General features: G+C 39.6%; 1 protein-coding gene across 13 annotated transcripts in view; it reads left to right on the top strand.

Annotated features, from left to right (window-relative positions):
• Positions 1-16,367, top strand: part of EYA1 (EYA transcriptional coactivator and phosphatase 1) — a 281,949-nt gene that overhangs the window by 170,090 nt on the left and 95,492 nt on the right. For 8 of the 13 annotated variants that reach the window (XM_081117344.1, XM_081117348.1, XM_081117342.1 and 5 more), the window contains 3 exons: positions 6,101-6,170; positions 6,485-6,630; positions 11,126-11,263. In XM_081117344.1, coding sequence (XP_080973470.1) covers positions 6,101-6,170; positions 6,485-6,630; positions 11,126-11,263 — 354 coding nt within the window. The remainder of the gene's footprint in view (positions 1-6,100; positions 6,171-6,484; positions 6,631-11,125; positions 11,264-16,367) is intronic. The other 5 variants (XM_081117349.1, XM_081117341.1, XM_081117351.1 and 2 more) reach the window with 3 other exon arrangements.

The raw sequence follows: 16,367 nt of genomic DNA, 5'->3' as shown, positions 1-16,367 counted from the left end.
TGTCTCGTTCACACTTACAGTCCCAGTGGCCACCATGGAGTCAAGCACGTGTGATGGTCAGTAAATGTTTCTTAAGTAAACAAATGATTCAGTCATCACTGTGTGGAATGAAAAAAAAAACAAAGGTCCAGAATGTGGTATTGTGTTTAATGGTCGACATGGAAGGCCGGAGTTGAGGACTAGATAGAATGAGAAAAGTGTTGGATGCATAACCCAAGATAATGTTGGGACTTGTCAGGGGACACAGTCAAAATACTTCAGTGTTCAGGAGATGGGTCATCCTGGAAGCATCATGAACCTCCAAGAAGGGAGGGTTTTATGGGAGAGCAGAAAAGCAGTGGTTTGGAAGCAACAGCAATGAGGATACATTCTCAGGCCTCTGTGGTATCTGGAATCTGAGAGACTGAGGAGCCTCCACTTGGAAAGATGTGGAGAAGCTCGGGCCCTAGAGAAGGGCTTAGCTGAAGGCGGAGGGAGAGTTTGGTGAAAAGATGGAAGCTTCAGAGGATCTTGTTTTCCATAGATTGACTCTCTGTGTTGGACACAAGGGAAGGATCGGGTGAGCTGGGGGATCGGATGAAGGTGTAGGAAGCTCGGAGCACCATGAGGATGGGCATTCTTTTCACGTTTTTTACCTTCTTTCTCTTTCTCTTTTAGCTTGTCTCCTCTTTTCTCTCCCCTCCCTCCCTCACTCCCTCCCTCCCTTCCTTTCTTTCTTTCTTCCTTGCATAAATATGCAAAAGCCATGGCATGGCATGCTGGAGGACTTAAGGTTGATAAGAGAAAAAGGAGACTATTGAAAGCAGTCTCCAAGCATTTAACTCCAAGATGGCCTTTGCTTCTGTGGTCACCACTCCTATTTCCTTCTCCATGATGGCTGAAAAGTTTACATCCTGGCCATTCTGGTTGTCTTGAGGAAAGAGCAAGGATAAAGAAGAAATAGAGCCATTCTGACTTTGGTAATAGCTACCTGAACCTCTGGCCTTCAAGAGACCCTAGCATCTTAAAGCATTAAGGAGGCAGGAGGCTCACTTGTCCAGAAAAATCACCAGATACCCTGGTGTGGGGCACTGGAGGAGAGAGATTGGTTTTCCAAGGAATGTGGCTGAATTAAATATTGCAAGGTTGTTTGCTAGGGTTTGTTTTTTTTTAAATAGTGATGTTCTGGTCATTTATTGTTTACCAGTAAAAAGCAATATTTCAGTGATTTAAATATTCAGAACAATTGGGGTTGAAAATAATGTGTTTTTAGGGATTGCAAAAATGCCTTTGCCTTCTCTTCTCTCATTTCCATAAAGCCTAAATGTGTTATTAATTTGTTAAAGAAAATGCCAGCTGATGATATTACTCATACGAAGTTGATGCCTGGTGGTATTTGGAACCTGGAAATAGAAACAGAAATGCTTCTAGAGGAAAAAAAGACACCATGTGTGGCAAATATGGTTTTATTTAATTTTTAAAAATTGTTCATGAAAAGATATAACTTTGGGGGTCTGATTCCTCCACTCAACAATTATGTATTGAGCACCTACTATATGCCAGGCAATGTTCTAGGCAGTGGATTATAGCATTAAAAAGGTAGACAAGGTCCCTGCTCTCAGGGGACTTCCATTCTTGTGGGAGAGACAGATAGTGAATAGGTAAGTGGCAGTGTAAGAAAATAGCGAAACCTGCTATGTAGAAAACAAAAGCAGACCCGAGAATATAGTGAAGAGCAGATGGAGAGGGCATCTGAGCAGAGATCTTAGTGAAGTGAGAAAATACCTTCGGGTTAATCTAAATATAACAGGAGGGTAACAGGGCTTGGAGATGGGGGGAGATGGTTGTCACAGAATCTAATGTATATTTTGAAGAGATCGCTGTTTGTTGTGTGGTAAATGCTCTGTGGGACAGGAATGGGCAGAGGGTAATAGAAGCAGGGGGTCAGCCTTTCCCTGTCAGTTCCCGAGTCAGGATTCAATGTGCCAGAATTCTCTTAGGGGGAAGGAGGGGGAGTGTCCTGGCTGCCTGCTCTGGTGGCTGCGGTGCTGGCGATTGGAACCGTGGTAGAAAACAAGCAGAGAGAAGTTGCCAGATTTAGAGTATGTTTTGAAAGGAGAGCTGACTTGACTTATAATACAAAGAGTATGAGGGAGACAAAAAATCAAAACTTACTTTTAGGCTTTGGACCTGATTGTTTGGCTGAATAAGCAGATGGGAGCTGTGAACTGAGAACTTGCAACTTTTGAGATTTCTATTGACCCTTTTCAGTGGATTCTCAAGCTTGTGAATATCGTTTATCTTGGGTTCTCCTCTCCCTTCCTGCAACAAGGTTTGGGGGTCTTCTTCAACTTAGATGTCAGAAGTAGGGACATCATAAAATGGAACAGTAATAGGAAACAAATGTGCTAAAATAGAGAGGTATTAGTTGTCCGTAATTCCCAGGGCTCAAGCCTGTATAATTTGGAGTTTCCTAATGGTAAGATGACCATTTTATTTACCTTGATAGATGAGCTGGGAACATTCTTTTTGCTATAGGTTATTATGGTCCAATAAAATTAAAATTCATCTGAATTCCTAGATTACTGTTTTAAAAGTTAAAGGTGTTTTAAGCGATTAAGGGGATACAATATTTGAGGAATGTGATGGAAGATTGTTGACTTCAGACCACACAGAGATGGCAGGGGTTTGGATTTAGAGAAAGCCCAAAACACACAGCATTAAATACTCAGTAACTTTAGGTCCACTAGTTAGGTAAATAGCAACAAGACACTGGGCAGCATTATAGGTTCTTATTCACATTTATTTCACAAGAACACGGTTTGGTCCAACTATACTGCCAAAGAGCTGAGCCAAGTTTCTTATGCATGATAATAAATAACTTAAAATATTTTAACCATCCTTCAAGCTGTTACGGTTTTTAAAAAATCTACTTTGCTTAGTACCTAAGTCTCACATTGTCATTGAACAAATATTGTTTATTGATTACTTACCACATGCCAGGCCCTATCAGGTGCTAAGACAAAGAATGAGAGGTCCTTGGCCCCAGAAGCACATGGGTCGCAGAGAAATCTAACATCTATAGGGTGCATATGCTGGCTGCGGTGCAATGTGGTGAGTGCTGCATTGCCCATGTGTACAACATTTTAAGAAAGTACAGAGAAGGAAGCCGTTCTCCTAAAGAGACATGATGTTTTAGTCCCAACAGAGGAGTAAGTGTTTGTCAGGCAGAGGAAAGAAGAGCATGACAAGGTAGAGAGGGTCTGGTATGAAGAACAACCGAGATGACATGAAAATGCAGGGCACGAATGGGGCATCCTCACGTCCAGGGAGGCTGTGGAACACTAAGCCCAGGGGAGGGTGGAAGCTTGCGGCTCCTTGTATCCTCTGCCAAGGAACTGGAATTTTTTCCTAGGGATAATGTGAGCTCAGTGGAGAGACTGCAAGCTGGAAAATGATCATGAAGACGTTTCCACTTGAGAAAGATCACTGCGGTTGGCAGTCGTGGGAGTCAGGGCGATGGGTGGGATGCAGGGCGGAAGCTAGCGGGCTGCTGAGGTTGTGCAGGTGAAACATGCTGAGGAAGCTCAGCAGGCGGTTTCTGGATTTGGGATGGGTGACTTGAGAGTCATGAAATGGGGGGGGGGGGTGAGATGATTTTGAGGTTTCTAGTTTCTATGTAGGCTGTCAAGAGATAGTATGTTTTGATGAAAAGAGGCAGGCGGGCGGAAATACCAGCCTCCTCATTTAGTTGCTTGGATGTGTCACTTCATTTCTATCCTCACATGTAAATAGGGCAGGAATCCTGCTTTTAAGCATTTTGCTGAATGGATGATGATGCTGCCCATTGAGTAGAATTAAAAATACCAAAGGAAGGACAGATATGGGACAAAGATGATGGTTGTCCGGGTATCTGAGATAATAAACTTTTATTACACAAACACTGTATTATGCACTTTATGTTGATTATTTCATTTAGCCCTCACAGTACTCCTACAGGTAGTATTATTGCCATCATTCTATCTGGGGACATATCAAGGCTGAGAGGGATCAAGTCACTTGACTAAGAGCAACTAGAAGAGTTGGAACATGAATCTGAGCTGAAATTAAATTCTGATTCTAGAATATGTATTTAATTATCACACTCTGAAGCCTCTCAAATGTCTTTTTTCATGTGTACACACATATACTATGTGTTTAACTTGAAGCTGCATAGAACTTCCCATGCCTTGTGTAACAACCCCAATATCTTCTATTTTATTATTCTATTTGAAAAAAATTGCTAGGTGTAACCTATTAAGTTGAGTTTATGATCTTTTTATGGGTCCTGACCCACAATTTGAAAAACATAGGGATAGAGCTAGAAGAGAATAAGAGGGATTTCTGTGGCTTCTGTCATGAGGTGGCATTTGTGTGTGTTTTTGTCATTGTTGTAGTTCCATGATTTAGAACTTATCTTTAACTACTGTTGTGCAGGGTGGGTATTGCTCCTCCAGGGTCTTGGTGGGATAAATCTACTTTGCCCTTGGCCTCTGTTCAGGCTTAGAAAAGGGGAGTAGAAAAGGCTGTAGTCACAGATGTCCTTGGCAAGTGGTAGTCTTTGTGGCCCCAGTGTTCTCTCAATAATCCCACCCTTCTGTAAACTCCAATATTTAACGAATCTTCCCAAGGCTGCTTGTGTGTCCCCTCCCTACATGTGACAGACAGAACTTGTGTTGGTACCTGTAGCACCTAGTCAGTGCCTGGAACAGAGTAGTGGCTCAACATGTGCCAAAGAGCAGAGGGACACCAGTGAGTCGGCCTGCCGGTTCTTCAGCGTGGACTCCGTCTCCGCCACACTGGCGGCCAGGTGGTTGAAGTCTGGCAGCTGGAAGGCGGAGTGCCAGTCCAGATCTGTTCTGTTGTCACTGGGCTGGCCTATTGGCTTTCCAAGGGATGGGGTATTAATAGATTTTGGGATTCTAGTTCAGTTCCACCACTGTTCTTCCAAACACAAGTTAGAACGTTCAGTTTGAGAAGCATAAATGTACTGACCTGACATCAGGAAAAATACATAAAACTTTGATAGTGTGGAACCTTGTGAAGGGTTTTAATGAAGATTATAGCTAATAAATAAAAGACCCTCTAAAGAGAGAGATTATTAGTGAAGAAAATAAATATTTTACATCTTTTGATAATTGTATCCAAAAAATATACATCTTAGCCAGGTATAGAGGACTGGGGGAGTTTGAGGGGAAAACCACAAATATATATGTGTGTATTTTTGTCCATAGATAGATAGATAGCCCATATTTACAGGGAAAGAAACTGAAAACTACCATTTTAAGGCCTTTGTTAGCAAAAATGGATTTTTGCTTCTTTTGTTCAGAACAAATGTAAAAGAACATTTGTTAGAAGAGTGTAGTGCCTTTCTCAGACATAATGAATTAAATGTATGTGATTAAAAAGAAACAAAAGTCTGCTTGAATGCTTAAATAACCTCTTTTTTGAAACAACAACTTTGTACTTGGACACTGAAGTTGAGCACCTATAACTGAAGGCAGAGGAACACCCACCTCAGCCAAGAAAAAATAGGCTTAGCTTGCAACTTGAGAAATTTAAGATAGTTATAGGAATGCATAACTATCATGTATAAAAAACATGGTTAAGTCAATGCAGGCAAATGAGGACCTGTCCTATTTCTGCTCACTGGAGAGAAGATTGGACTGTGTTTCTTGGTAATCCAGTCCCAGGTGTGTGTTCCTGTTGAGCAGAAACAATAGGCCAGGTGATCTTCCAGGTCCTGCCCAGCCCTGCAGTCCAGCTTCACATGTCCCCTTTCAGCATCATTCCAAACAGTAACCAGGACTGTTTGTACTCAAGTACTGTGACTAAAAACCCATCACAGCATGCTGACAGGTATTTAAGAAGATTGTTACTGTGTTTTCTAAGAGTTAATTTAAACTTAGAACCACTTCATCAGTTCTTATAGGTTTCTATAACTTTCTGTTAGGTTGACTGTATGAAATTCCCATTTCTGCAGGTTAGAAAGGTCTCTATGGTCCACCTACAGTTCAAACTATATCCCTGCTTAATATGTATTTTGTATTTTGCTTTGATCATTGTGAATTTTTTTTTCCAGCAATTGGGAGCAGTAGCTTCAGCCCAAGACCAACTCACCAGTTCTCCCCACCACAGATCTATCCTTCCAAGTAAGATGTATTTTCTCTTAATAAGTAGCTTTTCTGAGTAGCCTTTTACCTTATTTCCAGTCATGTCTTGTGCCCAAGTTACATCTTAATTTAAACTCAAGTGCATTTCAGAGAGACTTAAATGTATTTACGCAGATTTATTTTGGGCCTCACTTGGTAGAGACTGAAGTATTTCAGCACCTTGTATCCTATATTTGAATGTTATACTTGAAGAGACAGTCTAACTGGAATTTGTGAAATGCTTGTGAATCAGTTTCCTTGCATGTTTCCATCTAATGCATGGGCTTTCATTTTCTGTCATTTCTGACAAATAGCAGAGCATACCCACATATTCTCCCTACCCCTTCCTCACAAACTATGGCTGCATATGGGCAAACACAGTTCACCACAGGAATGCAGCAAGCGACAGCCTACGCCACCTACCCACAGCCGGGACAGCCCTATGGAATTTCCTCATATGGTGAGTAGTGTGCTGTTTAATTTAGGGGTGCTATTACCCAGTGGGCATACCTGAGTGGCTCCGAAAGACTGTCATCTTGGGCCACTTTAGAAAGTGTGTCATCTTTCGTGTCTACATTCTTAATGTGATTGTTTCAAATGAACATTGTGAGTAACTGGTGGCTACTTATCTTGGGGTCAGAGGTGGCAAATAGATGGCACGGTTCAGATGCCCTCCTGTTCTCATTTTATTCCCTTGATATCTCAGCTCTTAATTTGCCAGGTGAGCACTTGGCTCTGGAATCCAAAGTATGTTGGTGCATATTTGTGATAAAACTTCTGTGAATGAAGTCTTTTGGGGTGAAGATTCATTTCCTATTTATCAGATGCCTGGCTATGATTAGGGAAGTACAAGCGGAATTCAACAAACCCTTGCTGTAACCTTGAGGGTGGTAGGATTATCGAATTTCAGCATTATCGCCCGTTAGGAAAAGTGAGCTACATATCTCGGCTTGGGCTGCACTTTAAAGAGGCGAATCAGGAAGCATTTCAGGCTCACCTCCCCATTTGTTCCTCCTCACCTGGAGGTTATCTTTATCTTGGTGTAATTTAACTCAATTGTTACAGGGTCAATACCTGTAAATTAAAAGCAAAGCGGGCAAAACCTCAAAGTTTAGCTTTACAAAATCTTAGAATTTTGAAGTACCTTTTCTTCATTCGAACTGCAATTCTAATTTTAAATCACAACCCATTTGAACAGAAAGATAGGAATTATTGGCATTTTATTAAAAAAAGTAAAACCTTATCAAGAAAAAGTGTATAACTTTTGGATGAAAGAACTGGTAGAATAAGTCATTTGGTGCTTATTGCACAGAATTGTATTTTGTGATCAATATTCTAATTATGTGTCTGCTGCTATTGTTTTGTACTGTTCTGCAGTATATTGAAAGAAATGTTTTCCTTTAAGCATTTCATTATTAGAAGGTAAATTACTTCATTTATTTTCTATTTTTACCCCAAACAAAATTAACCATATATAAATTTCTTACAAAATATATATAAATTAAAATCTAAATTATCTACAGCATGTCCCCAAAACATGTACACACACTTTAACAACTCACTTAATTTTCACTCCTTTTAAGGTGTAACTGATTTGAAATAATGGGTGAAGCCAGACTAAGCTTTGAACAAATAAAATTTATCCACTAGACTTTTTTATGGGGATACATAAAAGATAAAGTTTATGGTACAAAACTGACAACAGTTGACAAATCGAGGGCGCACAAATACTGAACGAAATGATTCTTGATGTTGGAGATTCCATTGCTTCACATTGTCGTCAGTGCCTGGACCAGAACGGTCATCAGTTTGAAAACAGGCATTGACAACAAAAACATTTTCTTATTCATTTCTGTATTCTCTTTTACATACTGAAAATGAACTCTATATTAATAAACAATGACTTTATAATCATTTAAAGTGTGTGTACATTTTGGGGGACACCCTCTATAGATGACTTCTCCCTTTACAGTTTTATTTCAAAGCTATCAGCACTGAATGTGGTCTGGCTAAATGTTTTTAAACCAGACTTTAAAAACGGCCATAAAACGGGCTTCCTAGAATTGTCTCTCATGTCCATAACTTTGACTCAAGGTTTCTCAAAGTAATATTAGCTATAGGTCAAGTTTGTCTATAATTTACTTTTAAACTATTCTTTTGCTAAAAAGGGAAAAATACCTATGATTTGAATTGTGTAGCTTTAATTCTAAATGTGAGGTAAGGATTCCCCAGTTTATATTCTCCGATTTTAGTGTAAGCTGATTAAAGTTTCAGTGTCGTTTCCAGTACAGACGATGCTAGAGTTCTCTAGACCTGCCAGCGCTGCTGCGGAAGGTGCCATTCCTGCTACTGCTTTGGCTGCCTCTCAACCCCTCCTGTTCGTTCAGTCGTGGGGGGCCCATTGCAAACATCTGTACTGTTGAGTAGGGACTCCTCCAGCTCTAAGCCATTAGCAAATGCCCAATTATCTGGAGTAGTTGTTCCTGGAGGGTGAGATGAGCAGAGTTTTGGAGATTAGAATCAGAGCTGGTAGAGTAAGGGCAGGAAATTTAGTATGACAGATGGGGATTGGGGCGGTGGTCAGAGCAAGGCTTATTGTAAAGGGCTTTGATCCTTGGGCCTTCCATGCTTATAAATCTTCTGGGAAGAATTCTCCAGTACTTAGCATTTTCCTGAACACCATCTTTCTTCTCTTTTTGGGCCTTGACTGTAAGGAGATGCCCCCAGTGCTTTTGAATAGGTGTTCTATTTTTTCTTGAGTCAGTACATCGAAAAATATGGCAGCCTTCTCCCCACTGCTTGAGCACCTAGTTCAGGATTTTTAACTGCTGATAGTCAAGGTCCCGATGGTCTTAAAAGATTTTCTCTGAGGATTTGTGCCCCCTGACTTTTTACTTAGGCCCTGTAAGAAAAGATAGGCAAATCTTTTTGTATAAGAACAGTAGATGGGTGGGGAAGGAGAGCTCATACTGTTCTTCGCCAGATCTGCTTGGAGTTGGTGAATGAGATGGATTTGCCAGCCGCGGGTAGAAGCTGTGGAGAGAGGTGTGTTCATGAATGTTTTCTGCCTCTCCCTGCTTTTCCTTACCTGTTCCTATCACAAAGATTCCTATCCCTCCAGGCTAACAGCAGAGGTGGTACAGGTAGAGACTGGAAGCAGGTCATTATAGCCTCAATGCAGAGAGAAGGGGGACAAGCCCTATTGTGACAACATGGAAAAAGGGGGAGGTTCTAGAGCCATCAAGCCACCTGCCCAGGGCAGTTGTTTTTCCAGGGAACATTTTATAAGTATGGGTTATTCATTGGTTTGGAATTGCCTATGTAGAGAAAATCACATTTTTAAAAATGTTCAGGGTAGGACTTAAATGTGAAGGCCATCATGAGGTTAATTAGTGATACTGTAGGAATTAGAGGAGGCTCTCTCAGCCAAGAGTCAGATTCTTCTACTGCCTTAGGAAACTTACCTACCTTCATTCTACTGATGAAATTCCCCTAAAATGGAAATACACAGTGAGACTACTGTGTATTCTAGATCCAAAGATATCGTTTATCTTAAGTGCAAAGTAAAATTATTCAAAAATGTGAATTCCCTTGGCAGAAATTTTCCTTCCCTCCCTCTGTGGGAATTAAGGACAGTTGTGAGCTTTCATGACTGTCTTTAATTATGATCCAGGGCTGAGCTCTATACAGCAATCCTGAAATTAGACCTAAGTCCTGAAATTAGGATGTCAGCCTGGTGCTTTAGGAAGTACTTGGAGGCTACAAATACATTATTTTTATTACATTATGATAAAAAGAATGGGTACTTTAGGTTACACTTAAACCAATTTGAATTGTAATAACTATGTATGATGCCAGGTGGGTACTTGATTTATCAGGGTGATCATTTTGTAAGGTATATAAATGTCTAATCAGTGGGTTGTACGCCTAAAACTAATATAATATTGTATGTCAACTGTAATTAAAAAATAAAAAATTATTTTAAAATATTTTTAAAAGTATACAACTTTTTTTTTTTTTTTAAATATATCTTTATTGATTTCAGAGAGAGGAAAGGAGAGGGAGAGAGACAGAAACATCAATGATGAGAGAGTCATTGATCAAGCCCACAACCGGGGCATGTGCCCTGACCGGGAATTGAACCCCAATCGCCTGGATCCTAGGTCAACGCTCAACCGCTGAGCCACGCCCGGCTGGGCTAAAAATATACAACTTAATAAAATAAAGCCAATTGATTAGCAACCTTAAACAATTATATTTGAATAAATACTTGAAACTATAAGGTACGAAACAGCAGCTGCTGGGCATCTTGTTTATAAATTACTGTGCTATTCTATAGGATTCAGTTCTTAATATCCTGATTTTTGTGTGCTTACTTCCTGCTAGGGCCTAAATATTGGGAAAAGGTTTTCCCTTGTGTTGCTTACTTCTGTGCCCAAAATTGCTTCCTCTGACTTTAAAATAAGTATGTACTAAAAACATCCTTGTGGTAAAATGAGTAAGGAAAAAAGAAGAAAAATGCTGTGAGGCTAGAGACTCTAATCACTTTTTAGGGAGGGGAAAAAAGGATTTTGATTCAATATCAGTCAACATAGCAACTTTTGGAATAATTTAAAGTTTAGTTATAACCATTTCTTGACTATAGAAGAGATGATCTTAAACTCTTATAAAACAACAAAACCAAGTACAAAAGTGATATCACTGGAGTTCAGTATTATCGAAAATGGGATTCAGAAAAATAGTAGGAAAGAACATGTGAGTAGGCATTAAAATCTGTAATAATCCTGGTTTTTAATTGAAGTTATAGTTTAAGGTGTTTCACTCTAAGTGTATATACACTTGATTATTGAGATAATATTGGGAAGCATTTGAGACAAATCGTGTGGAAGTGTTTTTTGTATATTTACCAGCTTTTGAAAATGAACAGATAGATAAGCTATCACTAACTGATTTAGGTGCATTGTGGGCAGGCATCAAGACTGAAGGTGGATTGTCACAGTCTCAGTCGCCTGGACAGACAGGATTTCTCAGCTACGGCACCAGCTTTGGTACCCCTCAACCTGGACAGGCACCGTACAGCTACCAGATGCAAGGTCTGTATACACACTCACGTTGCCCTTCATTAACCCCGTAGGCCAGGAGGTACTTTCTAAAGTAGAATCTGGTGTTCTGTGGAGGTAGTGGATGATGGTGGAAAGTGAGTTGGGCTTAGAGGCAAAATACCTGATTCTACTTTTACTCTTCACTTACCTAGTCTCCAGGCCAAAGTTTTCACATTTATAACATAAAGGGGTTAGGCTGAATGACCTCTCAGGATCTTTCAAAAAGCTCTAAAATTCTTTGTGAACTCAAAGTTTTCTGCCTTGGCTTCTTGTGATATATGCTAAAGGCTCTTTTTAGAAAGGGCTGTTTCCTTCATTTTCATTTTCACAGCCCTACAAACAGAGTATGGGATGTATATTGACTACATGATCCACCAAAGACCAGGAGAAATTGTCAGCCACTCAATGCATCTGCAAGAGAGTGCTTCCAAGGACCAGTGCCCAGGTCCTGATTCTGAAACTATAGACCAAACATAGTGTAAGCACCTACCTGCAGCTTCTTGATCAGCAAAATGAGCTAAGTTCAGAAAATTTGGGCTTAAGCATTTAGATACTTTTCCAGTAGGTTGATAGTAAATCTTATGTTGGTTAGATTAAACATTAATTTTAAGAAATAGGACTTGTACTCTCTCTGTCTTTTCATTTTTCAGTTCATTCTGTTAGTGATACATGACTATCATATTTTGCTAAAATTGTCAATCCAGGAAGGATTAGGGGGAAAGCTGGTCCCAACCCCAGAGAGTTTGAGGAATCTTACACTTGAGAGTCACTTTTATCTTTCTGTCCTCAGATCAGAAGTTTATGCAGCAGAAACAGTTCTAAGAGGACTAACTAGCCACCAGATTGTAAGCATAGTGTTAGAATAGAGAGAGGAATGGCAGTGAAGGAGGAAAAATAAAGTTAATTTGGAGGGGGAAAAAAACCCTCTTTATTTTAAAAAAGAAATAAGGGCATTTGTAGCATCAAATAAAGGATTGCTTTTCTACCCAGAGGTTTCATTGCATCTGAGCTTATTGGATATTGCAGTAAAACTTTTTTGTGTTTTTATGCGTCCCTTCATTGAGTGGCCTTTCCAGAGGAATTTTAGAACTCATTTTCTGTGACTGAGTTAAATATTTCATGTGGGCATTTCTATAATGGCACTTCACTCAAGTTTAGATTGCTGGATTTAATATGATTTCCACATATTAAATCAGATAATATGCTATTAACTTGAAACTTAACTGGCCAATATGATGATGGATAATTACATATTATATGCTATGGATTCCTTATGGCAAAATTTGTATAAATAATTGGATTCTGTTTCATATGTATTTCTTAAGTATTAAATGCATGATGAAAAATGCTTCACCATTATTAAATGATTTTGTGTGCCCTGGTGTGGGAGTCTGTGGCCTTTGAGTGTCTTTTGAATACATGTTTTTTTAATATAAAAATTTCTATAATTTCTAAGATTATTTTTATAAAATTCTCCAAATTCTATTATTTTAAATTAATAACAGTGATTTTTTGCTTATATCAATCTCGTCATGTACTAATGCTAAAAGCTCATGAATTAAAACCTCAGGAACTGGGAAATGGCTTTCACCTTTGCTGCAAAATCACTGGAAATTTCTATTTTCACGTTATCCCTTTTGTACATTTAGTGAAAGATTAGAAACGTAAACTTAACTGAGAAAAACAAAATGTTTTTGTTCAGAGACAACTGTAGAGTTCACCCCAAGGAAGGGAAATCCTTATTGGTTTTTGCCGTCTTCCTGTGCCCAGGGTCAGCCTTGGTGCTTCTGGAAGGAGTTTTTGAATGGTGTGCGGAGATCTGTCTTCACACACCATTGACAAACCTCATGCAAATAAGTTAGTGGAAGGGGTGAGTGTGGATGGACAGACGGCGCCTGGAGACCCCTGGGTCAACCGTGCTCATGGTGTAGATAGTGTTTTCAATGCTGCTGGCCAATCAGAGGGCACTGAGAGTGGGAATGAAGCAGGAGGGGTGTGTGTGTGTGTGTGTGTGTGTGTGTGTGTGTGTGTGTGTGTGTGTGAGTGTGTGTGCACGTGCCCATACATACGTGTACCAAGGGCAGGAAAACCACTTAGGAGAAACTGCCCCAGTCTTTGATTTATTGACCAGTTCCACAGAATATCTGCCCAGATTGTCACAAGCAAATTTTATTTCCCTTTTATGTCAAGAGGGACCTGAGTCGAATCAAGCTTTAGTTATAATTTTTAAAAATGCAAGTTCTGGACCCCCTGCTGGCGTTGCCATCCATTGACCCCCACAACATAGACTTCCACTTCCGCCCACCGTAGAGCTGAGTCATAGGAAGAAAATGAAATTTTATTTAGCAATCTGTTCGAGGTAAGGAAGCACAAAAGACTTTCACACAAAAGCAGGTAAAATTAAATCGAGTCACTTAACTGGTTAAGCTTCCGCTTTGAAGAAAACCCAGCTTTCCATAATAACAGTCCTGTTGATGCCAGACATTTGCAGGTAGAGACCATCTTTACTCATGTTTTCATCTCTACAGGCTAGGAGCAAGTCTGAAATCTACAAATGTTTGTTGGAAGTGGAGAGGCCTATGCCCCAGTGACAGAAATTAAGATTCATGAGGACTCTAGTTCTCTTCATTTGGAGAAATGAGTTTGGAAGCTAGCATGTTAAAAAGCCTGATTAGTTTATCATCGTGGGATATTCAAAGCAGTCTTTCCTTGTGTCCATATGAGCTGATTGGAGCCATCCCAAAATTGGGTGGTGGTGAGAATGCCTTTCTGAGTGTTTTGTCCAGGGCCCAGAGGGCTCTGGAAGCCCCACTTTGTTTATTTTCTTTTAGGCTTTATTGCTCTCACTCAGAGAAGAAAATAACACAAATTCTAACTCCCTCTTTGTATACAGTGTTGTTTGTTCTGTTAAAGAGATTGGGCTTCAAACTAGTGCGGAGAGATAGTAAATTAGGGGCAGAGGTTTGTTAATGGAGCTTAGAAGGGCGCCCAGCTTTGCAGCAGTCTACACCACACTTATCTGGGGCTTGTTATGAAGTGGGGGTGAGCTAATAATAATAATCTAATGAGGAACACTACCCTTACTTCCTTTGGGCTGTGTGTCCATAGCTTTTCAAATCGATAGATGAAGTGTGTCAGTTTATCAGTCATTTAGAACCTCAGAACTGCTTAGCAAAATGCACTGTTAAAGTTTTTCATTAACTATAGAAATGGTATTTTTTCAAAAGGGAAAATACCAAACTCCATAATACAAGGTTTTAAGAAAATGTGTATTAAACTTTTTCCATAATCTGCTATGATGGAGTCTTGAGATTTCTGGTGTAAAATGAGATGGGAGAGAAGAGCTGTTATTGTAGCTAGCTCTGATGTTCAAATTTCCTCCACAATTGCTTTGCCGTTCTACTCCTACCTATATTTTAGTTTGTGGCTTTTTTTGCATTCTGGAATTTTTTTTCTTAAGTTGATTTTTTTATAAGTCATATTCCATTTCAGTTCTTTTAGCATCTTGTGATATTTCAAGTGGCAAGTATTGAAAATTGTATGGAAATCTTTTGCAGTCCAGTTATACCAATAATTAATCGGAGATTCATGCTAATATTATTGTTTATAGGAGTTGTTTTTTATTTAAAATATGTAGAAATAGATCAAGAAAGATCCATGTAAAGGCTTTACATCTTTCTTACCTAAGTTAAAAATTCTCTTTAGAATATAGAAACTGTTACTGGGATAAAAAGGAAAACTTAGTGATTTAAAATCCTCATAAGAAAGGGGGAAACTTTGGTGTTCAGTAGCCCATCTGGCCTTCAGAGGCTTTTCCCCAGGGAGCTGCATGAACTTCTGCCACATAGATCGCGCCCGATGATGGACACAGCCCATGGCGAAGAGGCCAGGGAAGGAGAGCAAATGGGCTTCTGTGAAAATACATGGGGGATAATAGCATCCTGCTTGCCCAGTGAGTGCTAGAAAACACTCTAAAACCTGGGAAGTTCAGACAGGCCCCAGCAGGTCCCAGCATTCTCCTGTTGGCTGGGGCTCTGGTGTTTAATGTGAGTGCTTGTTCCCTGTGAAGCAGACCTTTGACCTGCACGTTACCTTTTTATTTTTTTAAGTTGTTTTAAGTTAAAGCTGGGCAACGTTCCCTAGGTTAAATCATACACAACACTCTGACTTAGCATTTTAAACCATGTTATAAATCAACATAGACTGGGTTCTTCTTAACTGTGAAAAAAAGTAGTAGGGGTTCACTAATATAAGTTTTAAGGTGTTGGTTAATTTTTAAACTACAGTTGCTTAGCACCTATAGAACTGGTGACCCACACAGGGTCTTCTAGCAAGACTGTTTCTTGTTTGTTACGGTTGATGAGACCACCACCCTTTCTCTGTAGGAACCCCTGACAGTGACAAGAAAGCAGAGTCTTTGTGATACACTATCCCTGGGTGACTTTATATCATTTACTTTTAAAATTCTTTACTAGCCTAAAAAGAGAGTTGCAATGAAGAAGTCTTTCAGAAATCAGGTAGTTGGATTCTGAATTTATTTACTAAATTGCTCAGGTGCCCTTGTCTCTACCCTTGGTGTGTCTGGGATGTTTGTATAACCAAAAATTAATACCACTTTTCATAATATCTAATTCCCTTTCAATGTTCCTGCCTCTAAAAATCTAAAAGGTAGGTTTGGTCCAGTAGTATGAAAAACATTGACCTGGAAGTGGAGATAATGGTCATTCCCTAACTGAATGTCCTTGGACAAGGAAATCACCGTTCCCTCTGCTTATTGTGTTATAAATGTACTATAAAAACATAGGAGGTTATTGCATTCTGAATTTGAAATCTTTCACATGTAAGCAACACTGTTATTTTCACTAATATACCCATAATATGCCAGTATCTGAGCTAACAGATTTAGTAGTCTGTACCTGTACCATGAGGTCAGTGTTCTGTTAGGATGCCCATGTGGTATATGGATGTGAACTCCTTGTACCATCTCTGGGATCCAGTGGCACTCATAGCAGAGATCAGTGAGATTTTTATGAACTGTCCAAAATCCATGATGCTTAATCAGTTTAAAATTTGATTTGATTTAAAACTCTGCTGG

The sequence above is a fragment of the Miniopterus schreibersii genome, assembly GCF_964146895.1.
Source record: "Miniopterus schreibersii genome assembly, chromosome: 17".
In the NCBI taxonomy this organism is placed as follows: Eukaryota; Metazoa; Chordata; class Mammalia; order Chiroptera; family Miniopteridae; genus Miniopterus; species Miniopterus schreibersii.
Note: the sequence above shows the minus strand (reverse complement) of the source record. Positions and strands in the feature narration are given on the sequence as shown.